The sequence below is a fragment of the Salvelinus alpinus genome, chromosome 27 (assembly GCF_045679555.1).
Source record: "Salvelinus alpinus chromosome 27, SLU_Salpinus.1, whole genome shotgun sequence".
Lineage (NCBI taxonomy): Eukaryota > Metazoa > Chordata > Actinopteri > Salmoniformes > Salmonidae > Salvelinus > Salvelinus alpinus.
This window is the reverse complement of record NC_092112.1, coordinates 22358716-22386346: the sequence shown is the minus strand read 5'-3', so window position 1 is coordinate 22386346 and position 27631 is coordinate 22358716. Positions and strand designations below refer to the sequence as shown.

Sequence of the window (27631 nt, the reverse complement as noted above, 5' to 3'; positions counted from 1 at the left end):
CTCGCACAGACAGCTGTGTGTTATGTGTTGGGCTATTGGTTGTGTTGTACTTACCAGTACCCAGTGTTCCCGGGGTCCGACATGTCAATCAACCTGCTATCTGCCAATCACGGGAATGCCTAGAATGTTCTGATGCCGGGCATCCTGGTGGTTGGCGGAGTGGCGTGTTAGGGGGGTTGGGCAGGGGATGGAGCATTGGTTTTAAGACCAGGTTTAGCCATTGTTCTTTCTCTTACGTCTGGGCTTCACAAGAGAAGGTCACGGTTGGTTTGTGGGCTACGGCCAAACAGTAGCCTGTGTAAAGTTGGGTTAATAAACCGTCAATTCGTAAACTCAACACTCTGTCTGGACAATTGTTCCTTTATGATCTAGGCAGGTCATTACAATATAGCCCTAAATGCTCAAGCGCACACACATTCGTTCTGACTGTCTGCTCAGACTAACAGTCTCACCTGTTCCTGTCAATTAGAAACGCAATGTCAATGCGTGAGGGAGGGCCGAGCCAACTCACTCACAGTCACACACTTAGCAGCCGAGGAGAGTGAGGAAAGACAGCTGTGAAAAACAACAGCTGGAAAATTAGTCGGAAGCACAGTAGCATTTGGATGCATTTCAATAATGTAGACAATGTTAGAGCACAATGTATAATTTGCCTAAACAAAATCTCATATAAAGCCGGTTCTACGCACAACCTACACCGGCAAATGCGAACTGTGCACCCAATTTTGAAGCTAGCTGTAGCGGAGCTTCGAGAAACTAACGGGCCTGCTAGTGATAGTGGTGGAGATGTATCCACTCAGTCAAGTAGGCCTACTCCGGGACCCACAGCAACGCAGTCTTCTATGGACAAGTTTATCCCAAAGTCTATGTCTGTAGCAAACAATGCCAAATTGATATTGCATTGGCTAAAATGATTGCGTGGCAATAGGTCTAGCTGATTGAGTTGCGGCTGTCAGTGATAAGCATCTAAAATATGTGTGAAGATGTGTCAGAAGTAAAACTTAAAAGGTTGCAAAAGAAGAAGGGGAGGGATGTGTGGCGAAGTAATGGGTTTATCTCCAGAATATGTACTCAGCTCTCCAGAATGCGCTCAGATGTCTCCCGCAAATTATTGCACATTCATGGTTTCATTATGTGAATTGTTTGCCCTTTGACCGTTTCTTTTTTTAGCAATTACCCATTGCATGTCACCAGTAGGCCTAGTAAATGTACAGTTAACCCCCGTCATTTGCCAACATTCATTTCTGTTAAACGCACAGAAGTAGGCCTAACTGGCATGCTGAGTTCAAAAGTAGGAAAGTGCCAATTTGGCAATGTCTGATTTTTGATTGTCATAACTCACCACATCCATCACTAATAAGCTTAGTTTCTCAGTAGTTTATTTTTCACCTCACACAGTAAGTCAACGAAGTCTGTTTTGTTTTTACATTCATTGCGAATGATAGTTCCTCAATATTTGAAAAATCTTTCCAACACTCCCAGCCTCGATAATCACCAAACCTCTGGTGTGAAATAACAAAATATCATGATCTGATGATTCCATATATCCAGTGGAAACTTCATAAAAGCAGCAGTCTGTCCTGAGCTCACTGGTGCTGGAAACTCTGAATAGGCTAATTGATACAATGTTGCAAGTTCGCTAGGGACAGCTCAAGTCAAGACAGATAGAAAGGGGTGCAGACAGGCAGAGTAGAGATATATGGGTAGATGGTACAACGAAAGCCTCCGGGATAAAGATCAAGTGCAGCAAGTAAGACAGGACATCGCTGACGGTCTTGAGAACATCAACAAGACCCTACTGCCTGGGAAGCTCAAGCTTTGGTGCCTACAGTTTGGACTTCTCCCCCAGGTAATGTGGCCACTCACCGTCTATGAGGTCCCAATAACAACAGTGGATAAGATGGAGCGAACCATTACCTCCTACGTGAAGAAATGGCTGGGTGTCCCACGATGCCTGAGTAACATCGGCCTCTATGGCAAAGGGGTCCTTGAATTACCTCTTACAAGTCTAACGGAGGAGTACAAGTGCTCTAAAGTAAGACTTCAGATGACATTGAAGGACTCCAAACACCAGACCATTAGCAAGGCTGCACCTCCCCTACAAACTGGACGGAAATGGACATCATCCAAGGCTGTGCAGCAAGCAACATCAGCCCTGAGACACCAAGACATTGTGGGGAATATCCAGCATGGAAGAGGAGGCTTTGGCCTGGCAGCAAGCAAACCAACGTTCCATAAGGCAACAACATCTGAACGCAGGAAGCTGGTGCGCAGACAGGAGGAGACTGCAAGAAGTGCAAAGGCTGTCTCTCTTGCTAAACAAGGGCAATGGATGCGGTGGGAAGGCCTGGAGAGGAGAAAGATCAACTGGAGTGAGCTTTGGCAAATGGAGGCAAGCAACATCAGCTTCATCATAAGAGCTGTTTATGATGTGCTTCCATCACCAAAAAACCTACATCAATGGTATGGCGAGGACCCGACCTGCCCCCTCTGCCCAGCTCCAGCGACTCTCAGGCATATAGTGACAGGTTGCAAGACCAGCCTCTCACAAGGCCGCTACACCTGGAGGCACAATCAGGTCCTCTAGAGCTTGGCTGCAGCACTTGAGACCAATAGGAGTGCAACCAATTCATTACCTCCAAAAACAAGCAATCCCGTCAAAACAACAACATTCATCCGGGAGGGACAGAAAAGGCCCAAGCATCCTCCTACAAGGCCAGAAACTGGACACCTAGGCATGGCCCGGGACTGGAAGATGCTTGTCGATATTGGCCAGCAACTCATTTTTCCACCTGAGATTGCTTCTACCAACCTTAGGCCAGACATGGTACTCTGGTCCCCTTCACGAAAGGCTGTGTACATCATAAAGCTCACAGTCCCGTGGGAAAACTCTGTTGAAGAGGCCTACGAGCGTAAGAAACTGCATTACACAGAGTTGGCAGCAGACGCAACTCAGCGTGGCTGGAATGCAAAAGTCTGGCCAGTTGAAGTGGGATGCAGAGGATTTGTGGCTTCTTCCACCATCAGGTTGCTGAAAGAACTTGGAATCCATGGACAGGCTCTGCGGCAGACCGTCAGAGCAGTTTCTCAAGCAGCTGAAAGAGGCAGCCAGTGGATCTGGATCAAACGGAAGGACCCTTGCTGGGCTATAACTTCATGACCCCCCACCCTCACCTGAGAACCCAATTCAGATCCCTCCAACTTGAGGAGGGCATATGAGGTATGCGGTCAGCTGTAGGGCTGGCTCAGGGAAGAGGACGCCCCTGCCTTGCATAGTCCCGTGGGAAATCTTAATTGGGCATGGGACACAAGCTAAGGCTTGATCACCCTTTAGCTGGCCACCTTTGATGAGGGTGTTTAGTGATTAAAGGCTGAAACACCCACTGATTCGAAGGCACACTACTGAGGATGTGTCCCAAAATTGACATCTTAACCCAGTCTAAGAAATAAACCTCCCATGCCACTCTGTCAACATCACGGCAAATCTCATGTGAGTGCATACCATCTATTGGCACAATGGACAGTTTTAACATCTCGTCCTGTGTTTTATGATTCTATGTGATTGAAAGAACCATCACTTATCAGGATAAACAAAAACGTTATTATTGAAATTAAACTGTTCCACGAAAATGCGCATATAACAACAATCATAATTGACACGTAAAAATGGTAGGATAAATTGTAAGCTTCCACAAACTTGAAACTCACGAGCTGCCTATGGTCTTTAATATTAACACCCGGGGTCTCGTGAAAAAATGTGTCCACCTATGGAAATCAAAGGCCCATCCAACTGATTCGTTCTAGCGGCCCTACTTGATTGTAGTCTAATTGGGTAGCCCAGCCTAACCGAAGCCTTTAGAGACCGTTCATGGTGTTTTGGGATCTTCGGCCGTTGTAGTGAAGATGCATCTTTAAAACACTACCGTTCATGGTGTTTTGGGATCTTCGGCCGTTGTAGTGAAGATGCATCTTTAAAACACTTGTAAACCTAAACTACATCACTATCGGGAAACTGGGCCCAGAACAATCGAGAATAGGTCTACCACATAATTGTATTGTTATTGTAAATAACAGTTAAGTTGAATCCGATTTGCACATTCAGAAATGAGACCATCCTTTACAATGACCGGAGGACACCTTTTCAAACGTTCTGTTCTTGGTTAGTGATTAACTAATAGCTTTATTCAACTTCTTCAAATCGTTTGAACGTACTGGAGAATTTAAATTTGGTTGGTGCTTTTGGTATTCATGGTTTGTGGGGAATGTAGTGCAAAAGCCCAACTATTGGATATGAACGAATGAAAACTGTATGGCAAATACACTACATATACCAGCACAACAATCGTTAATTGCGCATGCCCATTGGCTCAGAATTTGACGCCATGTTGGTTGTCATCAAGGAAAGAATTTGTCAACGACACTGGCAGAAGGAAATACGTGTCCGAAATCTACTATCATCTGGTTGTATATAATAATTCACCTAAAAGGATTGACTAAATTCATTTCAACTAACACTCGGCCATTACAGGGTCTGCGATTTGGATGCTATTAAGACTCAAAGAGGCGAAACAACAACGCCATTTGTTTCTAACCTGAATTTTCCTTGAGGTAACGTTAGTCGGAGAAGAACGGCCCAGTCACTGGAACTCTGGTTGTTGTGCCCTCCGATAGCGAAAACCACAGCTTTCTCGTTTTTATAGCGAGAAGATATTGTAGACGGAATGGCTTGTGGGGCTACTTTGAAAAGGACTATGGATTTCGATCCATTGATTAACCAGGCGTCCCCCAAAAGGAGGAGATGCGCCCCAATGTCTCCAGCCGCTTACACCTCATCACCCCAGAAATATCTGCGTATGGAGCCCTCGCCATTTGGAGAAGTGTCGTCCAGACTCACAACCGGTTAGCAACATTTCATAGCTACTAGATTTGAGGCATACATGGGAATTTATTAATGAAATGTGTTAGGGTACCTTCGTGTGAAGTTAACTGACAAATCGTTAGCTGGCTTGGAAAACTCAATTGGCTTAACGTTACAACTAGTAACTTACCTACTGATAAGCTTGTAAACACTTCGTATGTGTTGTTGGCTAGCTTGTGGTAGCGACAGACATACTAACTGTCCATAACTGTTGTTTGCTAGCTAGCCACCTAGCATGGCAGCTAGGTCGGTCATAAATCTTCAACCAACAAACTAAGTTAACTACTGTAGCTAACGTTAGCCTAGTTAGATATTTTAAATGAGCATCATTTTACATTTAGCTGAAACACTTTACCAGCAACATAGGATGATGCCATGTTACCATATTTTGTCATTATAATACTTTAACATGGCTAGGATTGGCACACCCCTTGTTTCAAATGGCTGTGCACAGGAACTGCCTCGGGAGGGCTTGGGATGGGGTTCTCATTTGCTAGGGAAGTGGCTAACAAGTTTTATTGCTTCTCTTCTCAAATTAAGGTCATATTGTGGTTAGTTACTTGAAGTATAACTACACTAACAATGTATATTACTAGAGTATGTTGTGCAAATTATATTTGGAATAATTGTTTAACTTGCCCTAACCAAATCTTGCCCTTGTTCTCCAATCCAGAGCAAATCCTGCACAATATCAAACAAGAGTACAAACGGATGCAGAAGCGAAGGCACCTGGAGAACAGCATTCAGCAGACAGAGGTCTGTTGTCCCCTGGAGTCACAACCGCATAGCTCCATCCTTAGTGGATCCAGTCTGCCAGGTATGTCCAGGCTGCTTTTACTCAGGAAGGACATCAGTAAGAATGAAGACATGTCTTAGGGTCTTCATCAACTGGATACCATTGGTTGTCCCACAACAATTTCTATCCCTTTTGTTAGCTTGCAGTTGTATGCCTCTTGGCTTCATTTAATGTCAGAATTATTTTAGGGTAAGTGGTTTTGAGAACGCTCCCTGATAATATACTCTCATTCTCCATACAGGTACGTCCTCTGGTGCTGTCTCCCCACCTAGAAAAGAGCAGCCTCTGTTTACCTTGAGACAGGTTGGGATGATCTGTGAACGACTGCTTAAAGAACGAGAGGAGAAGATAAGGGAAGATTATGATGAGATATTGACAACAAAACTAGCAGGTATGTCAGAGAAACTGTTTCTGTGACTTGTTTTCTGCAGAAGAATGTATTGCACAATCCATTTGTCTGACCTTTTGCTCTTTTTGCAGAGCAATATGATGCTTTCGTTAAGTTCACTCACGATCAGCTAATGCGGCGATTTGGAGAGCAACCTGCTAGCTGTGAGTAACAAACGTATTTTATCAGCGACATGCCTCCCCCTTGATAAACACCCCTGTCAATTCTGTATCATGCTGAATGTTGACCTTTGTTTCCATTAATCTGTATTTATAGCTGCTCTCTCTCCCTCTCCAGATGTTTCCTGAGTGAAACCCCATGTTTGATGGAATACCAGTTTCCCCATTTTATTATTGCTGAAAACTCCCCAGCTGATTCTCTGCCAACTGTATTCTCAAGAGACTCAGTGGGTCTAGTTGAACTTGTAGCAGTGCCATATCTCCCCTGTGGCCACAGGCTGCCTCAAACTTCTGTCAGTGGCAACTACATTCTCTTCGTCTGGAATTTGGGATGTGTCCCAGATGGCACCCTATTTCCTGTATAGTGCACTACTTTTGATTAGTGCCCATATGGCTCTCGTCAAAATTAGTGCACTATAGAGGGAATAGGGTGCAATTTTGGATGAAGCCTTGGCCTGCTCCTGGCAACGCATATATGGACCTCTGCTACCTATTACTCTACTAGTGGCCTCTGTTGTTTTCAGTGCTGTATTGATATTTATTCAGGGTTTTTTCTGATGCCTTTGTTAGTGACCTGCCATTCCCAGCTCTGCTAGCCTTGTCAAGCACAGACAATGAATAACAAGTTGGCATTATAGCCCAAACAGACTGGCACAGGCTATGACTCTTCTGCCACAGTTTTTGTTCCATAAATATGTTTGTTGCAAAGATGCCACATTTTTTAGCAAATCAACATGCATCTTTGCAGGGGGTGGTGGTCACTACAAAATAGTGGATAAACTAAGGAAGCTTCTGGCCTAGACTCCAGAAGAGGACATCCTGGCCTTTTATCAGTTGTGGTTAGATTGTACTGGTAAATGACCTATGTACATTATGTAGTTTTGTTTGACTTTTGTTCCATTTACTTATCTTTTAATTCGCAATGTAGATTAATGGACTTGGGTTGGGAAAAGCAAAATAATAAAAGCTATACATTAAAGGGTGTTCTGGTTTGACATTGTGGTATTTTTTATAAGAAAAAATGTAGTTGACATCTGGCAATGCATAATAGTTCAGTAACATTGCCATTAACATTGAGGGTCAACAAATGTATTTTGAATGTTCATTATAGATAATGAGTTACAACAATGACTTTCAAATAACATGAGATTGTCAGCTGTCTATATACATTTAGTACTGTGACAAGTGGAATGACTGACAAAGATTCATAACTATTGTCCATGACTAACAGCAGTAACAGTCAACAAAAACAGGTATTTATTTTCTATGCCTCAGCTCCACAAAATATTGAAGTATAAGTGTATTTTTAAATCCCTTCCCTTATGCTCCAGCATTAGTGATAAATTATTAAAGTTCCTTGCCTCGGGCAGGTCCAGCTCAGTGGTCAGGCAAGGCCATAAACCTTTAAGTTCTTCCAGGCCTCAAACAGTGATCAGTTTCTGCTTGGTATCCTTGTCTGCTCTTGGAAGCTTGGTGGTGTCTTGTTTTGGGAGTCCATACAGGTATATGGAGATGCACACCAGCATTGCTCCACTGGCAAAGTTAACAGCTGAAAGAAAAGATGGTTACTGAAAACCTGCAATGGACTATAAATTCACTCACAGCCAAAATATGTTGGTCAGATTCTATTTTTATACGATATATTAACACTTGAGTGTCAAAGCCCAGTGTCTGAACAGTAACTCATGATAGTCCCTGCCCACAGAGATCTGATTGATCAACTCACTTATCTGTAGCCCAAACAGAGCGACAGATGCCACAGTAGAGAGAACGATGGCGGCTGCAGCAGAGAAGCCTTTCATGATATTGTCTGTGTACTTCACCACCACTGATGTGTACAAACCACCCACACTGGCCAGAACTGGAAGGATAAAATAACAAATGTAACTTCAATGTACAAGACAAATTCAGGTTAGGAAAATAAAAAACGATTTATAATAAACATCCCCAGGCATGGTAGAAAAGCAAGAAAACCTTAATTGCATAAAAATCTGCCTTGCTTGCTCTTTGGGGTTTTAGGATGGGTATCTATTTAGCACTTTGTGAAAACTGCTGCTGAAAAAAACAAAACATGATTGTGTTTATGTATCAAGCTTGAAATTTGACTCACAAACTACAAAGCACACCCAAGGCGTGTAACCGTAGAAGAAGCCTTTCTGTATAACCTGAGTACCCTCAGTCATGTAAACACCAGCGAGGGTGACCACGATGCCAGACAGGTACATCTGGATGTTCCGCACCCATAGAGATGTGTCTGAGCTCTTCAGGACTTTCTCAAAGTACACACCTGTTCAAACACAAAGTGACACCATTAAATATAACCTGCCATTACCGTCATAAATGATGTTATGGATTATTAAAGGTATGAAGATAAAAATGAAGATACATTACCTGCAAATCCGGAGCAGAATACAGCGACAGCAATGGCCATGAACCCCCAAAAAGGGTTCTGCTCAACCTAATAAGATTAGAACATGTGTAACATCCTTATCAAATCCTTGGATTCTAAACAAGCCATTATGAACCCTGAATGCTGATTGGCTTTTATCAAATCATATACCACAGGTATGACAAAACAAATATTTTTACTGTTCTAATTATGTTGGTAACCAGTTTATAATAGCAATAAGGCACCTCAGGGGTTTGTGGTATATGGCCAATATACTATGGCTAAGGGTTGTATCTAGGCCTTCCGCGTTGCATCGTGCATAAGAAAAGCCCTTAGCCATGGTATAACTGCCATACAGCGTATTCAGAAAGTATTCAGATCCCTTCACTCTTTCCACATTGTTAGGTTACAGCCTTATTCTAAAATATATATTTAAAACAAATTATCCACATCAATCTACACACAATACCCCATAATGACAAAGCGAAAACAGATTTTTTCAAATTCTTGCAAATGTATCTAAAATAAAAACGTATTCAGACTAGAGGTCGACCGATTAATCGGAATGGCCGATTAATCGGGGCGATTTCAAGTTTTCATAACAATCGGAAATCGGTATTTTTGGGCTCCGATTTTTTTTTACACCTTTATTTAATCTTTATTTAACTAGGCAAGTCAGTTAAGAACACATTCTTATTTTCAATGACGGCCTAGAAACGAGGCAGAACGACAGATTTTTAACCGTGTCCGCTCGGGGGATCCAATCTTGCATTGATTACATTGCACTCCGCGAGGAGCCTGCCTGTTAGCGAATGCAGTAAGCTAAGGTAAGTTGCTAGCTAGCATTAAACTTATCTTATAAAAAACAATCAATGACTGTCATTGCTCCAATGTGTACTTAACCATAAACATCAATGCCTTTCTTAAAATCAATACACAAGTATATATTTTTAAACCTGCATATTTAGCTAAAAGAAATCCAGGTTAGCAGGCAATATTAACCAGGTGAAATTGTGTCATTTCTCTTGCGTTCATTGCACGCAGAGTCAGGGTATATGCAACAGTTTGGGCTCTTTGCGAACTAATTTGCCAGAACTTTACGTAATTATGACAACATTGAAGTTTGTGCAATGTAACAGGAATATTTAGATTCATGGATGCCACCCGTTAGATAAAATACGGAACGGAATAAACGTTTTGTTTTCGAGGTGATAGTTTCCAGATTAGTCAAAGGTATATGGTTTAGAGAGAAATAGTCGACGCGTTATAATTCCTGTAATAACTTGCGGCTGAATTTGAAAGGGGTTCCTTCGTTATTTTACCGTTCATGTCTTCCATAGAGAATGTCTTGATCTACTTCAAATAAGGTCTGTTTCGTGCAGGCTTAAACCGCCTCGACGTTTTGATACCCGTGTAAATATCACTAGGATAAGGTAACGTTTGTCAACATTTTCATAAATCCACTCTACAATTTGTTTTATCTTCGTTTATATTTAGCCAATATTGATCAGAGTTACCTTGTCCTATGGATATCTACACAGTTATAAAATTGGAACGGTGATGTAAGCCTACACGAAACACAGACCTTATTTTAAGTGAATCTAAAAAATATCCTATGGAATAAATGAAGGAACCGCTTTTCAGATTTTGCTAGGTGTCATGGGAATTATGACTCGCACTTTGGTTGTCAATTCTTACCATGCCCATTATTAAAATAGGATTTCCTGCATATAGAAATTAAAGTTTGTTTTCAACATTCATCACAGGTAACTTAAACTCTATTTTTATTCAAACAGTTGAGAGTATTTGTCTCCTAAGCAGACTCTTCAGTATCATTGTCACTTCAGAGCTGTGTGTGTATTTATGTATTATATTAAGTTAAAATAAAAGTGTTCATTGTTCATTCAGTATTGTTGCAATTGTCATTATTACAAAAATGTGTGTATGATATATATATATATATACACTGCTCAAAAAAATAAAGGGAACACTTAAACAACACAATGTAACTCCAAGTCAATCACACTTCTGTGAAATCAAACTGTCCACTTAGGAAGCAACACTGATTGACAACAAATTTCACATGCTGTTGTGCAAATGGAATAGACAAAAGGTGGAAATTATAGGCAATTAGCAAGACACCCCCAATAAAGGAGTGATTCTGCAGGTGGTGACCACAGACCACTTCTCAGTTCCTATGCTTCCTGGCTGATGTTTTGGTCACTTTTGAATGCTGGCGGTGCTCTCACGCTAGTGGTAGCATGAGACGGAGTCTACAACCCACACAAGTGGCTCAGGTAGTGCAGCTCATCCAGGATGGCACATCAATGCGAGCTGTGGCAAGAAGGTTTGCTATGTCTGTCAGCGTAGTGTCCAGAGCATGGAGGCGCTACCAGGAGACAGGCCAGTACATCAGGAGACGTGGAGGAGGCCGTAGGAGGGCAACAACCCAGCAGCAGGACCGCTACCTCCGCCTTTGAGCAGGAGGAGCACTGCCAGAGCCCTGCAAAATGACCTCCAGCAGGCCACAAATGTGCATGTGTCTGCTCAAACGGTCAGAAACAGACTCCATGAGGGTGGTATGAGGGCCCGACGTCCACAGGTGGGGGTTGTGCTTACAGCCCAACACCGTCCAGGACGTTTGGCATTTGCCAGAGAACACCAAGATTGGCAAATTAGCCACTGGCGCACTGTGCTCTTCACAGATGAAAGCAGGTTCACACTGAGCACATGAGCACATGTGACAGACGTGACAGAGTCTGGAGACGCCGTGGAGAACGTTCTGCTGCCTGCAACATCCTCCAGCATGACCGGTTTGGCGGTGGGTCAGTCATGGTGTGGGGTGGCATTTCTTTGTGGGGCCGCACAGCCCTCCATGTGCTCGCAAGAGGTAGCCTGACTGCCATTAGGTACCGAGATGAGATCCTCAGAGCCCTTGTGAGACCATATGCTGACACATGCACATTTGTGGCCTGCTGGAGGTCATTTTGCAGGGCTCTGGCAGTGCTCCTCCTGCTCAAAGGCGGAGGTAGCGGTCCTGCTGCTGGGTTGTTGCCCTCCTACGGCCTCCTCCACGTCTCCTGATGTACTGGCCTGTCTCCTGGTAGCGCCTCCATGCTCTGGACACTACGCTGACAGACACAGCAAACCTTCTTGCCACAGCTCGCATTGATGTGCCATCCTGGATGAGCTGCACTACCTGAGCCACTTGTGTGGGTTGTAGACTCCGTCTCATGCTACCACTAGAGTGAGAGCACCGCCAGCATTCAAAAGTGACCAAAACATCAGCCAGGAAGCATAGGAACTGAGAAGTGGTCTGTGGTCACCACCTGCAGAATCACTCCTTTATTGGGGGTGTCTTGCTAATTGCCTATAATTTCCACCTTTTGTCTATTCCATTTGCACAACAGCATGTGAAATTTATTGTCAATCGGTGTTGCTTCCTAAGTGGACAGTTTGATTTCACAGAAGTGTGATTGACTTGGAGTTACATTGTGTTGTTTAAGTGTTCCCTTTATTTTTTTTGAGCAGTGTATATATATTTAAAAAATCTAAATAAATCGGCCGATTAATCGGCATTGAAAAATCATAATCGGTCGACCTCTAATTCAGACCCTTTGCTATACTGTTTCCATTGATCATCCTTGAGATGTTTCTACAACTTGGAGTCCACCTGTGGTAAATTCAATTGATTGGACATGATTTGGAAAGTCTATCTGTATAAGGTCCCACAGTTGACAGTGCATGTCAGAGAAAAAAACAAGCCATGAGGTCGAACGAATTGAGCTCCAAGACAGGATTGTGTTGAGGCACAGATCTGGGGAAGGGTACCACTAAATGTCTGCAGCATTGAAGGTCCCCTAAAACACAGTGGGCTCCACCATTCTTAAAATGGAAGCCGTTTGGAACCACCAAGACTCTTCCTAGAGCTGGCACCCAGCCAAACTGAGCAATCGGGGGAGAAGGGCCTTGGTCAGGGAGGTGACCAAGAACCTGATGGTCACTCTGACAAAGCTCCAGACTTCCTCTGTGGAGATGGGAGAACCTTCCAGAAGGACAACCATCTCTGCAGCACTCCACCAATCAGGCCTTTATGGTAGAGTGGCCAGACGGAAGCCACTCCTCAGTGAAAGGCACATGACAGCCCGCTTGGAGTTTACCAAAAGGCACATAAAGGACTCTTAAACAATGTGGAACAAGATTCTCTGGTCTGATGAAACCAAGATTTGAATCCAAGATGGCGTAGCAGTCGGACGTGTCTTTGTCATGTCCTGTCCCGTGTAAATAGTCTTCGTATTTTTCGTGTACATTTCGTATATATTTTAATTTCACTTTCCATCTAGGAACTGAATATACATTCCTACATTCCGCCTCACCCAATGTGGTACGGACCTGCTATTTTTTTATACTTTAGAACCGTAACCCCAATCAGAAGCTAGCCAGATAACTAGCTACTAGCTAGTAGTCAGTTAGCCACTGCTGCGGTCTTCACCCTCAACTCGGACACAGCCAGCTTCAATACCGGGCCAATACCTGCCAGTCTGCAAGCGCGATATCAACCCAGAGCATATAGGACTGCTTTTTCTCTACCACATCACCGGATTCCTGACGCAAGCTCTGGACAATTACACCGTATCATCACAGCTAGCTAGCTGCAACCGAGTGGCTACTACTGGCTAACACCTCTGTCCCGAAGCAAGCACCAGTTAGCCTTGAGCTAGCCTCGAGCTAGGCCCATCTGCCGGCTAGCTGAAGAGGTCTACCAGCGAATTCTTGGGCTACAATACCAGCTACAAGCTAATTTAGCCATTTTTTTTTGCCGCTGCTAGTAGCTTTTACCTTCTGCACAGACACCAGCCCTGTTATTAGCCTGGATATTACTCACCAATTTACCAGCATCGGACTGTCTCTCGACAACAACGCCGGATTCCTGCCGTAATCCCTGAGCCACTACTTCTGATCCTCACAGCTAGCTTGCAGCTAGCGCTGCTAGCGCCACTGCCACGAAGCTAGCACCAGTTAGCAAACACAATTCTACAATTCACAACCTCTCTTTCGCCATCGCCATCTGGCTTGGATTCTCTGTCGACACGACCACGTCTGAGCAGACCACCCCCCGGGCTACTAACTTTAAACGCCGCGTGCTAGCTTAGTGGAGGCCTCCCTGCTCCATCTACGGCTGCCCCCTGGACACTATGATCACTTGGCTACATAGCTGATGCATGCTTGACTGTCCATTAATTCACGGTACTCCATTCTGTTTATTTGTGTTTTATCTGTCGGCTCTGTGCTTTAACTCAGGATCTGTGTGTAGTTAATCCGACCCTCTCTGCCTAGTCGTCGCCATTTTTACCTGTTGTTGCTGTGTTAGACTAGCACCCTGTTATTGCTGCTGTTATCTTACCTGTTGTTTTAGCTAGCTCTCCCAATCAAGACCTGCAATCACTTTATGCCTTATTGTATGTCTCTCTCAAATATCAATATGCCTTGCATACTGTTGTTCAGGCTAGTTATCATTATCATTGTTTTGGTTTGCAATGGACCCTGTAGTTCCACTCTCCGTACCTCTGATACCTCCTTGGTCCCACCCCCCACACATGCGGTGACCTCACCCATTGAGACCAGCATGTCCAGAGATACAACCTCTCTTATCATCACCCAGTGCCTGGGCTTGCCTCCGCTGTACCCACGCCCCACCATACCCCTGTCTGCACATTATGCCCAGAATCTATTCTACCACGCCCATAAATCTGCTCCTTTTATTCTTTGTCCCCAACGCTCTAGGCGACCAGTTTTGATAGCATTTAGCCGCACCCTCATCCTACTACTCCTCTGTTCCTCGGGTGATGTGGAGGTAAACCCAGGCCCTGCATGTCCCCAGTCACCCTCATTTGTTGACTTCTGCGATCGAAAAAGCCTTGGCCTCATGCATGTCAACATCAGAAGCCTCCTCCCTAAGTTTGCCTTACTCACCGCTTTAGCACACTCTGCCAACCCTGATGTCCTTGCCGTGTCCGAATCCTGGCTTAGGAAGGCCACCAAAAATTCTGAGATTTCCATACCCAACTATAACACTTTCCGTCAAGATAGAACTGCCAAAGGGGGAGGAGTTGCAATCTACTGCAGAGATAGCCTGCAAAGTTCTGTCATACTTTCCAGGTCTATGCCCAAACAGTTCGAACTTCTAATTTTAAAAATTAATCTCTCCAGAAATAAGTCTCTCACTGTTGCCGCCTGCTACCGACCCCCCTCTGCTCCCAGCTGTGCCCTGGACACCATCTGTGAATTGATCGCTCCCCATCTAGCTTCAGAGTTTGTTCTGTTAGGTGACCTAAACTGGGATATGCTTAACACCCCGGCAGTCCTACAATCCAAGCTTGATGCCCTCAATCTCACACAAATCATCAAGGAACCCACCAGGTACAACCCTAAATCCGTAAACATGGGCACCCTAATAGACATTATCCTGACCAACCTGCCCTCCAAATACACCTCTGCTGTCTTCAATCAAGATCTCAGCGATCACTGCCTCATTGCCTGTATCCGCCACGGGTCCGCGGTCAAACGACCACCCCTCATCACTGTCAAACGCTCCCTAAAACACTTCTGCGAGCAGGCCTTTCTAATCGACCTGGCCCGGGTACCCTGGAAGGATATTGACCTCATCCCGTCAGTTGAGGATGCCTGGTCATTCTTTAAATGTTACTTCCTCACCATATTAGACAAGCATGCTCCGTTCAAAAAATGCAGAACCAAGAACAGATATAGCCCTTGGTTCACTCCAGACCTGACTGCCCTCGACCAGCACAAAAACATCCTGTGGCGAAATGCAATAGCATCGAAGAGCCCCCGCGATATGCAACTGTTCAGGGAAGTCAGGAACCAATACACGCAGTCAGTCAGGAAAGCAAAGGCCAGCTTTTTCAAGCAGAAATTTGCATCCTGTAGCTCTAACTCCAAAAAGTTCTGGGATACTGTAAAGTCCATGGAGAACAAGAGCACCTCCTCCCAGCTGCCCACTGCACTGAGGCTAGGTAACACGGTCACCACCGATAAATCCGTGATAATCGAAGACTTCAACAAGCATTTCTCAATGGCTGGCCATGCCTTCCTCCTGGCGACTCCAACCTTGGCCAACAGCCCCGCCCCCTCCGCTGCTACTCGCCCAAGCCTCCCCAGCTTCTCCTTTACCCAAATCCAGATAGCAGATGTTCTGAAAGAGCTGGAAAACCTGGACCCATACAAATCAGCTGGGCTTGACAATCTGGACCCCCTATTTCTGAAACTGTCCGCCGCCATTGTCGCACCCCCTATCACCAGCCTGTTCAACCTCTCCTTCGTATCATCTGAGATCCCCAAGGATTGGAAAGCTGCCGCGGTCATCCCCCTCTTCAAAGGGGGAGACACCCTGGACCCAAACTGTTACAGACCTATATCCATCCTGCCCTGCCTATCTAAGGTCTTCGAAAGCCAAGTCAACAAACAGATCACTGACCATCTCGAATCCCACCGTACCTTCTCCGCTGTGCAATCCGGTTTCCGAGCCGGTCATGGGTGCACCTCAGCCACGCTCAAGGTACTAAACGATATCATAACCGCCATCGATAAAAGACATTACTGTGCAGCCGTCTTCATCGACCTGGCCAAGGCTTTCGACTCTGTCAATCACCATATTCTTATCGGCAGACTCAGTAGCCTCGGTTTTTCTAATGACTGCCTTGCCTGGTTCACCAACTACTTTGCAGACAGAGTTCAGTGTGTCAAATCGGAGGGCATGTTGTCCGGTCCTCTGGCAGTCTCTATGGGGGTACCACAGGGTTCAATTCTCGGGCCGACTCTTTTCTCTGTATACATCAATGATGTTGCTCTTGCTGCGGGCGATTCCCTGATCCACCTCTACGCAGACGACACCATTCTATATACTTCCGGCCCTTCCTTGGACACTGTGCTATCTAACCTCCAAACGAGCTTCAATGCCATACAACACTCCTTCCGTGGCCTCCAACTGCTCTTAAACGCTAGTAAAACCAAATGCATGCTTTTCAACCGTTCGCTGCCTGCACCCGCACGCCCGACTAGCATCACCACCCTGGACGGTTCCGACCTAGAATATGTGGACATCTATAAGTACCTAGGTGTCTGGCTAGACTGCAAACTCTCCTTCCAGACTCATATCAAACATCTCCAATCCAAAATCAAAGCAAGAATCGGCTTTCTATTCCGCAACAAAGCCTCCTTCACTCACGCCGCCAAACTTACCCTAGTAAAACTGACTATCCTACCGATCCTCGACTTCGGCGATGCCATCTACAAAATAGCTTCCAATACTCTACTCAGCAAACTGGATGCAGTTTATCACAGTGCCATTCGTTTTGTTACTAAAGCACCTTATACGACCCACCACTGCGACCTGTATGCCCTAGTCGGCTGGCCCTCGCTACATGTTCGTCGTCAGACCCACTGGCTCCAGGTCATCTACAAGGCTATGCTAGGTAAAGTGCCGCCTTATCTCAGTTCACTGGTCACGATGGCTACACCCACCCGCAACACGCGCTCCAGCAGGTGTATCTCACTGATCATCCCTAAAGCCAAAACCTCATTTGGACGCCTTTCCTTCCAGTTCTCTGCTGCCTGCGACTGGAACGAATTGCAAAAATCTCTGAAGTTGGAGACTTTTATCTCCCTCAACGACTTTAAAAATCTGCTATCCGAGCAGCTAACCGATCGCTGCAGCTGTACATAGTCCATCTGTAAACTACCCACCCAATTTACCTACCTCACCCCCCATACTGCTTTTATTTATTTACTTTTCTGCTCTTTTGCACACCAGTATCTCTTCTTGCACATGATCATCTGATGATTTATCACACCAGTGTTAATCTGCTAAATTGTAATTATTCGATTTATTGCCTACCTCATGCCTTTTGCACACATTGTATATAGATTCTCTTTTTTTTCTACCATGTTATTGACTTGTTTATTGTTTACTCCATGTGTAACTCTGTGTTGTCTGTTCACACTGCTATGCTTTATCTTGGCTAGGTCGCAGTTGCAAATGAGAACTTGTTCTCAACTAGCCTACCTGGTTAAATAAAGGTGAAATAAAAAAAAAAAAAAAAAATTGAACTCTTTGTCCTGAATGCCAAGCGTCACATCTGGAGGAAACTTGGCACCATCCCTGCGGTGAAGCATGGTGGTGGCAGCATCATGCTGTGGGAATATTTTTCAGCGGCAGGGACTGGGAGTCTAGTCAGGATCGAGGGAAAGATGAACGGAACAAAGTTCAGAGAGATCCTTGATGAAAACCTGCTCCAGAGCGCTCAGGACCTCAGACTGGGGCGAAGGTTCACCTTCCAACAGGACAACAACCCTAAGCACACAGCCAAGACAACGCAGGAGTGTCAATGGCCCAGTCAGAGCTGGACTTGAACCCAATCTAACATCTCTGGAGAGACCTGAAAATAGCTGTGCAGCGACGCTCCCCATCCAACCTGACAGAGCTTGAGAGGATCTGCAGAGAAGAATGGGAGAAACTCCCCAAATACAGGTGTGCCAAGCTTGTAGCGTCATACCAAAGAAGACTCGAGGGTGTAATCACTGCGAAAGGCGCTTCAACAAAGTACTGAGTAAAGGGTCAGATTTTCTTTCTTTTTATCAACTTGCAAACATTTCTAAAAACCTGTTTTTACTTTGTCATTATGGGGTATTGTGTAGACTGAGAAAAAACAAACAATTTAATACATTTTTGAATAAGGCTGTAACGTAACAAAATATGGAAAAAGGGAAGGGGTCTGAATACTTTCCAAAAGCACTGTATACCACACCCCCTCGTGCCTTATTGTTTAATTAGAACATCATCAATGAACCAGTATACACTTGACATGCCCATTGGCTAGGTCTCCCTTGTACAATAAGTCTTCTGACCTCAAATGGGTGTTTTTAGATAAATGCAGGTTAAATTTAAAAAAAAGAATGCTAGACAAATACCAAGGGTACCTGGACTTTAGTGGCCTCTGCAGGTTTCCACTGGACCAAAGCAACACCCCCACACAGCATGCAGACAGACAACCACTGCAGCCTGCTGAGAGAGCGATTCAGCATTAGGACCATGCATAGGGCTGTGCACGGGATCTTCAACTGATAGGTCACCTTGGTAGGGAGATGCAGTGGAACAGTGAGCATATGTACCAGGAAGGAAGTATACAAGTCAATTATTAATGTGCAGTTTTCTGAAGAAATCATTTAATTTCAAGTTAATACCTGATACACAGCTGCATCAAGATTGCTCAGGGCAATGAAGGCCATGTTATTCTGAATCGCATAGACCACAGAGGGAACACTCAGTTTCAGCAGCTCTTTTGGACTCTGAAACACATGTTCAACTATGGATGCTTTTAACCTGCCAAAGCTGCCAGCTTCTCTGCAAGGTGAAAATTAAGACAAACATATACAAAAGTTGAGCAACTGGGGCATTAATTCTTTCAACAAAATACTCAATACAAGGCAGGGATTGACATTTAAGGTCTGAAAGGCACTCGCCTATCGGGCAAGTCAGGAGTATTCTTTGTTTGCTCGAAGATTATGATCAGTTTAATTAACGTAGCTATTTTCACCTACACACAGGAGGAACAACAAATACGACTACTGGAATTCTTTGCATGTTGGTAATCAGTGAAAAAAAAATATATATATAATCTGCCTAATGGGGCTACCAGAGGGTAGGCTCAACTTGCAACTGCTCAGGTCACTTGCCCGGGCAATATGGCAAACCATAATGTCAATCCCTTCAAGGGTATTCTATATATTTATTCAAGGCTGAGACCACTTGGATAGCAATCACTTGTTTAGTTTACACATGGATTAGGAACATTATTTGGCCTGTCATGAAAACACAGGATATAGAATAGATGGCAAAGCTGGGCCCTAGATAAAGCCTACTTACTTGGTCAACATCCCAAGGCTCAAGAACAATTTAATAACCTCTGTGACGCATACTGCTGTTGTAGAGAAGTACATAGCTGTTGATGATATTGTCCTTGTGTATCGTAACACCACAGTGTAAGTTGCTGCCACCATTGTCATGACTGACAGACAGTACACCTTGAACACCACACTCACTGGCTCTGTGGAGAGAGGACAGAGAGTCTTGACAGCATAAAGTGTAAAGTTGACAGCAAGTAGGTCAGTGAGGCAAGAAACCAGAAATCACACATACTAGGCATGTTCACACTGCACCTTAGCCCAGGGCTAAGAGCCTGCTTAGTCCTGGGCTAAGGGAGATTTTAGCCTGGGGCTAAGTGAGTGTTCACACTTGAACATTCTAAAAAATGGGCTAGCTGGCCCTGCTCAGGAGCAAGGTTAGCACTGACTTTTCGGGGCTAGCCCCAGAAACATGATGCAAAAATAGCCAGTGTGACAAGGGGTCAGAACAACTCATTTTCATTGTCCAATCAGAAAAGCTGCACTTAATTTGCATATGCTTGTGATGCGTTCTGTAGCTATTTTGATAAGTAAATGTATACCCTTTCATCCTTCCATCTGAGGACAAAAACCTGACAAAAAAAACAATACTTTCATCTGTGAAAATGCATTGGTTGCTATGGCCAACAAAAACAGGTGTTATGCAGGCTGGCTAACATCTCACATAGGCAGCTAGCCAACTGAAGCAGCAAACTCCCAAGTATGGGTAGCAGGCGAGTGGGTGTGTTGAAAGTCTCCCAACTCTACAGCTGGAAGGGCAGCAAATGCTCAATTTCACCTGTGTGAAGCTAGCCACAATAAGGAAGTCACAATAGTGGAATTTGGGTTTTGATTTCAAAATGAAAGTCCCCCATTGAAAGTGATGCACACCTTTATTTAACTAGGGAAGTCAGTTAAGAACAAATTCTTATTTACAATGACAGCCTACCCCGGCCAAACCTGGACGACGCTGGGCCAATTGTGCGCCGCCCTATGGGACTCCAATCACGGCCGGATGTGATACAGCCTGGATACGAACCAGGGACTGTAGTGACGCCTCTTGCACTGAGATGCAGTGCCTTAAACCGCTGCACCACGCAGGAGCCTTCCAAACAGTAGAATCAAGCCATATTTGGACTAGATATGGCTAAAAAATCCAAAATGAAATACAATTGTTAACAGATAAAAACTTCAAATCCTCACATCTGCATTGGGGGCATACTATACAGCTTATACTAGAGATTGTGCACCCATGAAATGGAGTATCAGCCTACTCGGTGACACCCACAGAACACAACTATGTAGAGGTTACACAAATATTAGCATCTTAGCTCTTACAGTGCAACTCTAAAACCAGTGCGAAATTAACCACATTAAGCCTATAATACGTGTCGACTGTTGAACTCATATTGGACAGTAGAGCCTAAGCTAGAGATTGTTCACCCATGAAATGGGGTATCGGTCTATATAAGTGACACCCACAGGACATAACTGTGAAGAGTTTTCACAAATATTAGCGTCAATGCACTTATTGGGGGGACTTTGAAACTGGTGTGAAACTAGCCACATTAAGTTCACCACTCAACCAACAGTGTATTGAACATTCATCTTGCAATGTACAGCCTTACCTATGGATCTTAGGTCCACGGTTATCAGCCTACTCAGTGACAGTATTTAAGATACCCAATAATAACAAATTGCAACAGAAATGTTTTATTCAGTATTTATTTAAAGAAACAACTTTCCAGAGGGAAGTCAAAAACAGTAACCAATTTGAGCCAATATAGGAGAAAATGACAAATTCTTCCCTGATCTCTTTTTAATAAGACAACCGAGCAAGCTCCTGGAAAATACACAAATCAACATACGCCCATGAAATGTAGAATAAAGTAGATTGAAGAATAACAGTTCACCCATCAAGGCTGCCCCCACCTGCTCTTTACGAGCTGCAGGCTGTTCGAGATTTTGTTCTGACCAGATTCTAATACTCTTGGTAATGTTGAGCAGTTGATTAGTAAAAAAATCAGTGTGGTAGAATGGTGACTGAACAGGACATCTACCTCCATGTCACACTGACCCTCAAGGGTGATCCTGGGGCTGCAGTTAACAGCACTGTTCACTTCACCCTGTAACCATATGGATATTTTAGGTTTCGCATTGATTACTATATACTTTAACACATGCACACTTAAACATATATTGATGACATTTCTACCAATAACAGTACATAACATACCCTGCGGGTTGCCTGAAAGTACTTATTTGCCTCCACACGGCTGAACTGATGGAGCGACAGCCACTGGGCGTCCAACCTTGCCTCTGCCCCCATGCTGAAATAATTGAGGTATTAGACACCTATAATTTGTGGTCTGGATAGTGCACATGCAGAGAAAATATGGAACAATCACATTAAAATCTAACATCTTACACTGTGGATCACAAGGCCAGCCATTGGAGGAGCAGGTGGGGCTGCAAGAGGGGGTCCTGATGGGGGTGCACTAGAAGTAGTTGTCCTGGAGATCTGGCCAATCTTGCCTCCACCCCCATCCTGAAATGAATGCATTAGACACTTCATTTGACTGGACTATGCATAAATACAGATTTTTTGTTGTTGAAAAAAGTGATGATTAAAACGAGAAGTTATCTTCTTACACTTTAAATCCCAGCAGAAGTAGGCCTAGTAGCAGCCATGCACCGCAGTCCCTCAAACGAAGTGTCTGATCAGCGTGGCCAAAATTGCAATCCCATAATCATCACTCAGGTGTACTTTATTGTGGGACCAGGGGAACCAGTGGGAAGGCACAAGTCACACCTAGCTCCCATGCTTGGTCTTCATACTCAAATGCCAGCTACTACTGGTACTTTGGTTCCTTTACGACGTCAATGCGACGTGGGAAGTAATGTACAAAGACCTGCAAATAATTACAAGTAACATTCCAGGGTTTTAGTCCTTTGCAAAACATGGTCGTGGAAATTGTGATTTTCACTTACGTCATGCCTTTATGCTACTAGTAATGGTAATTAAGGATTTACTCAGTCCACTTCAACAGAGCAGCATGGAGGAGTTCTTTAAACCTTTTCCCTGCCTGATCGATGGATGGATTGTCTGTAAAGTTGTTTACCAGGAGCTAAGAGACAGACAATGGCAGGGACAAGGCCTTGTGGTGACACAATCCCACAAACATCTACCTCCAGATGTGGAGCTCTGGCTCCAGGAGAGTGGACATGAAGCCAAAAGTCAGGTCAGCATGACCTGTGCTACCAGCTCGGTTTGACATGGGCACAATATCATCCACTAAGGCACAAAGATTAGAATTACCGACCACCAGGACAAACTAAGGAAAGAAAGTTTTTGTAACAATAAACATTTTAGAAATACATATCCTCAAACTAAATTAAGATTGTGGACTGTAGGTGTTGCTGTGAAATACAAATAATAAGGGGGGAATAAAACTCAACTATTAAACCAAGGAACATGCAATACAAAAGAGAAATCCTTATTTCTAGTATGTCCATTTTTTTAAGCATTTAAACAGTTATGCAAATTAAACCAATTCTTGCCTCTTTACCCAAGATCTCTCAGCCGCGGCAAACGGGACTTGTGGCGTGGGTTGTGTGGTGATTGGGGCCTATTGTTAGCTCTATGGCGGGAACCATATGCATACATGAAGTCTTGTATGACTGAAAAATGAAATGTCATTAAACATGATTTTGGGCCACATATCACTGACTACATGTCATATCAAGCTTTACCGCTTGCCCTATAATAAGAGCAGTATTTTGATTTCAGTAACAATTTTCTTACATGAATAAAAATAAATATTTTGAATGGGAATGTTACAATATATTGTTGAACATACTCTACAGGCATATCAAAGTTCCAGAGTTGGATCTCTGCTAGTTTTAAAGTAATGCCAATTTCTCTCTATAAAATGGACCATATTAGGCAATCACAGCCCTCCTTTTACGTGTATCATTGCACATCCTGCAAATCACCAACAGAGGGTGCCAAATACTGTAGGCCTGTACATTTTGAATGACTAATAACAAAGAAACAAACTATTGATAACTGTCTACTTGAACAGAGTAAAACTGTAAATGAAGGTGAATTGGAGAGCCTATGGAACCGTAATGCATGTAACGCAGTGAGCTCCTCATCTCATTTAAATATTGAATTTAGGGCTCAGTGTTGGGGTCAATTTGAGAAATTATATTCCAATGCAATAATTTAAGAGGTAGGCTTATCTATTTCCATTTACTTCTAAATAAGCGACAAGGAGAAGCTATTTATGTCAAGTTCTCTCCATTTTGTAAATTCAAATCACTTCCTGAATTGACTGACTTCAATTCACATTGACCCCAACTCATGTCACTGTTGGAGCTACAAACATAAGCATTTCGCTACACCCGCAATAACATCTGCTAAATGTGTATGTGACTAATAAAATTTGATGTAGGCCTATTAAATTAACAACATAGGCAAACATACAAAGAGTACTAGTAACAACAAAATTGACCAATAACAAAAGCACTGTATTGACACCCTTCATACCTGATAAAGCAATGAGGCCTCTCTCCAATAATTGAGATCAAGCTGAAAGTTGAATCGCCAAGCTGAGTCAACCAAAGTGTGTGTAAATGTTGTCCCATTTCTCTGGTTAAGGGGATATGACACCCCTCCCATTTTACAGGTAGGCCTATCAAATTAGAGATTGGAAGGGAGGTTGTGTAACTGGAGGAGCAAAAATTAAAGTCCTACTTCAGTCTCCTTTTCACTTGATTTACTTAAAAAGGCACATCTCAATCGGTGGTCCAGGTATCCTCATGACATGGCACAAATGGGGGGGGCTTCCTCTTTTGTTCCTCAAGCAAAGGGTGAGGTCGATGACATTAGCAGGCACCATCAGACCAACTCTGTGAATGCCCTGGCCAATTCTTTGAAGTCTGCCGTTGTGCCTAAAAAAAATGTAAAAACTATTTTGCTTACATGTTTTTTTTACTCTTTAGTGTGTACTTTACTGTATTTATACTTATATCAGGCCAAGCGATTGACTTTATGCATTTTTGGCACATGTCAAGGCGGGCGTTGGGCTGATTTAAATGTGTAAAGCTGCATCACCATTGGGATAATATAGGTAATGAAAAACTATGCCAGTCCATCATGGATTACATTGTCTTTGAAGCAGTTCGTCTTTCAAATAAAATTAGCTAAGACGCTAATATTTGTTAACAAACTCTACAGTTGTGTTCTGTGAGTGTCACCGAGTAGCATACCATGTCCCGGACCTGCTGTTTTTCGACGCTAACGCAAATTCCACTATTGTGGCTAATCGTTATTGTGGCTAGCTTCACACAGGTCTCAATATCCGTCGATTTTCATTAATTTATTCTGTTGACATTTATCTAGATATTACCATCCATGATAATATTGTTACATGCTTTTGCCTGGATCAGAAAAGTTGATGTCTCGTCCGTGAACAGCATTCTCTGTGCAGGGGCAAGATCACATTTCTAAAGTGAAACCTTGTTTCCGAGGTCAGAGAAAGGCAGCAATGTCCTCAAACATTCACAAAATGCTATGCTAACAGCAAGGGGACCTAATATGCTAATAAATGCCTTACATGTAACAAATGGTCGCGTGGCTGAGAGATTGTTGGTCGCATCAGCAAGTTGTGTTTGTCCGGTTGCCCAGGGCTTTGGAATACAAGTGTGAATCCAGGGATAAAGCTTAACAATGCAGTTTGAAAAGGGCTAATGTGGACGGCCACTTATTGACGTGATTCTTTATTTTCTGAATTCGTTTACAAAAACAATCTATGCAGCCGGGCGATTTTGGTTTAGCAAGAACCACCTTGCTAAATCTGCACCTGGCTAACTAGCTAGCTACATAGCATTTGCGCTTCCACGATTCAGACGATGACTCTTTTCCGTCCGCAACATAAAACACACTTTAACTTGCTAGCAAATAAATTCATACCCAATAATATTACTGATTTAAGCGCTAGCTTGCTGCGTTTAGTTTCGAAACATTAGAGACTAGCTAGCTATCTAACGTTAGCATTGCAAGTAGCTAAGAATTGCACATTTCACTTACCGTTAGCCATGGTTAGCTAACTTGATTGTTATGGTGCGTTGTAAAATGAATGGGTATTTAACGTTGAATAACAAACGAACCAGACTTCAAACCATTGTCATCTGTCTGCATCTAAGATGCATCCAGCTGCAGTCCCGGAGCGGAGCCTCCTGTCTGTAAACCAGCCTGTCACCAAACGTATCACAAATAGAACAATGAGACTGATTTTTCACCGGATGTATAAATGTCAAGCATTCGCTTGATGTTCGTCAATGATATAATGGCAGTCCGCAAACCAAAGTTACATGTGCATGCCGACAACTTTTTTTTGATTTTATCTTTATTTAACTAGGCAAGTCAGTTAAGAACGAATTCTTATTTACAATGACGGCCTAACCCCGACAACGCTGGTCCAATTGTGCACTGCCCTATGTGACTCCACATCAAATTCAGGAACTTAAACACCTGCTCCCGTGTGCCCACTAACTGGGTCCTTGGATCCATCTGTGAAATGTAGCAATGAGATGCTCAACCTCACAGCCTTTCAACCTTACCCAAAATGCTAATGACAATTTTTACGGCATATATCCAAAGGCATCTCACCTGCCTCCACTAGCAAGGCACATACAGATGTTGATTTAAACGCACCAATACATATCCTTAAAGCTATTTACTGGATTCTGTCCAGTTTCTGAAGCCAAGTCTTCGCCACTGTTCCATAAACTATACACCTGCAATCAATTGTCGTCCTGATCAGAGCTCTATAAATATCCATTAACGATTGTCTATCAGCACCCCATTCGTAACCAGAGACCAAGCGCCTTCTTACACTTTGTTTCAACATGTATGACATGACATTTCCATATATATATCACTCATTGAACCATAGACCCAACTATTTGTACTTAGAAATCCTCCCCCATAGGCTGTCCATACAGAAACACCTGTATATTATCAGCAACTTTCTTCTTCGAGAAGAACATACAATTGTCACCACTGACAATTTAAAACCCAGTCAATCGACAATCTTTCAACATCCACTGTAGCTTGTTGAATAGATTTGATCACGAGAGACATTCCTTCCCCTCTTCCAAATAGCTCCATCATCAGCATATAGGGAAGCCCCAATACCCCTACCTACATTCGAAAACACATCGTTAATCATAATGTTGAACAAAATAGGACTGATAGCACTGCCTTGAGGAATACCATTGTCAACTCCATAGGCATCAGATAAAATTGATCCTATTTTAACTTGAAGAGCAATTAAATAAGGCGGCCAAAACCCAGTTATATAATCTCCCACCAATACCAAGTCTTTCCATATTAAATCAGTAGGCCTTCTCTCCACATAGCGTCATAAGCCTTTTCAATGTCTTATGTCTTACTTCTTTCATGACCAGAGTTTTTTTAAACTTCATTTCTCACCTTTACTAATGCATTCAAAGTAGATCTACCTTTACAGAATCCAATTTGACATCGACTCAATAAACCTCTATGTTTCAGGAAATATGACAATCTATTGACTATCATCTTTTCCATCAGTTCACACAAGTTAGAGGTCAGTGCTATTGGTCTATAACTATCAGCACATGAAGGGTCCTGACCAGGCTTTACAAAAGGTAATATTACTCAATTTTTCCAACCAGAAGGTCTAAGGCCCTCACTCCAAATCTTATTAAATAAGCCCAGGAAAACCTATTTGACCTCATCAGGTAGATGCTTAATCATCACAGCACAAATGATCATGACCTGGGGCTGTATATCCACAGCCTATTAAGGCTGAACGCATCTCATGTATGGTAAAAACAGCATCCAAGGAAGAGTCAACAGTATCCCTTTTCTTATATACATTAACATGAGCATTTAAAATCTCCCACCTGCGTTGCTTATATACTTCAGCCAAATTAACCCCACTATGTACCCTAG

At 43.4% G+C, this 27631-nt stretch overlaps 2 protein-coding genes across 8 annotated transcripts; one reads left to right on the top strand and one right to left on the bottom strand.

The window, feature by feature from the left end:
* Positions 1–3861: 3861 nt before the first annotated feature.
* LOC139556180 (akirin-2-like) lies at positions 3862–7265 on the top strand. Its single transcript, XM_071369783.1, has 5 exons — positions 3862–4899; positions 5592–5735; positions 5956–6105; positions 6195–6266; positions 6400–7265. The coding sequence occupies exons 1-5, from the start codon at positions 4722–4724 to the stop codon at positions 6408–6410; spliced, it is 555 nt and encodes a 184-aa protein (XP_071225884.1). The 5' UTR covers positions 3862–4721; the 3' UTR covers positions 6411–7265.
* On the bottom strand, positions 7266–26092 carry LOC139556179 (CMP-sialic acid transporter-like). Of its 7 annotated transcripts, none has more exons than XM_071369777.1 (13): positions 25724–26092; positions 24182–24585; positions 22282–23310; positions 22058–22177; positions 21866–21959; positions 21707–21755; positions 19613–19793; positions 18931–19090; positions 18667–18819; positions 8673–8739; positions 8392–8568; positions 8008–8142; positions 7266–7830 (listed from the first exon to the last, which is right to left on the bottom strand). In XM_071369777.1, exons 5-13 carry the CDS (start codon positions 21956–21958, stop codon positions 7703–7705), a joined length of 1143 nt encoding a protein of 380 aa, XP_071225878.1. In that variant the 5' UTR covers position 21959; positions 22058–22177; positions 22282–23310; positions 24182–24585; positions 25724–26092; the 3' UTR covers positions 7266–7702. The 7 variants fall into 7 exon arrangements, with proteins under 7 accessions (XP_071225878.1, XP_071225880.1, XP_071225877.1 ...); XM_071369779.1 differs by having other exon boundaries at positions 22282–22541; XM_071369776.1 differs by having other exon boundaries at positions 22282–24585.
* Positions 26093–27631: the final 1539 nt, after the last annotated feature.

What these genes read in the sequence shown, in the direction of transcription:
- LOC139556179 (XM_071369775.1), bottom strand. Translation starts at nt 21,863, where the DNA reads ATGTTATGTACTGTTATTGGTAGAAATGTCATCAATATATGTTTAAGT. An exon ending in ATTCTGCTCCGGATTTGCAG is followed by an intron (nt 8,569 to 8,672) that starts GTAATGTATCTT and finishes GTGTTTGAACAG; the next exon opens with GTGTGTACTTTGAGAAAGTC. An exon ending in TTGGGTGTGCTTTGTAGTTT is followed by an intron (nt 8,143 to 8,391) that starts GTGAGTCAAATT and finishes TTATCCTTCCAG; the next exon opens with TTCTGGCCAGTGTGGGTGGT.
- LOC139556180 (XM_071369783.1), top strand. Translation starts at nt 4,722, where the DNA reads ATGGCTTGTGGGGCTACTTTGAAAAGGACTATGGATTTCGATCCATTG. An exon ending in TAGTGGATCCAGTCTGCCAG is followed by an intron (nt 5,736 to 5,955) that starts GTATGTCCAGGC and finishes TTCTCCATACAG; the next exon opens with GTACGTCCTCTGGTGCTGTC. An exon ending in ATTGACAACAAAACTAGCAG is followed by an intron (nt 6,106 to 6,194) that starts GTATGTCAGAGA and finishes CTCTTTTTGCAG; the next exon opens with AGCAATATGATGCTTTCGTT.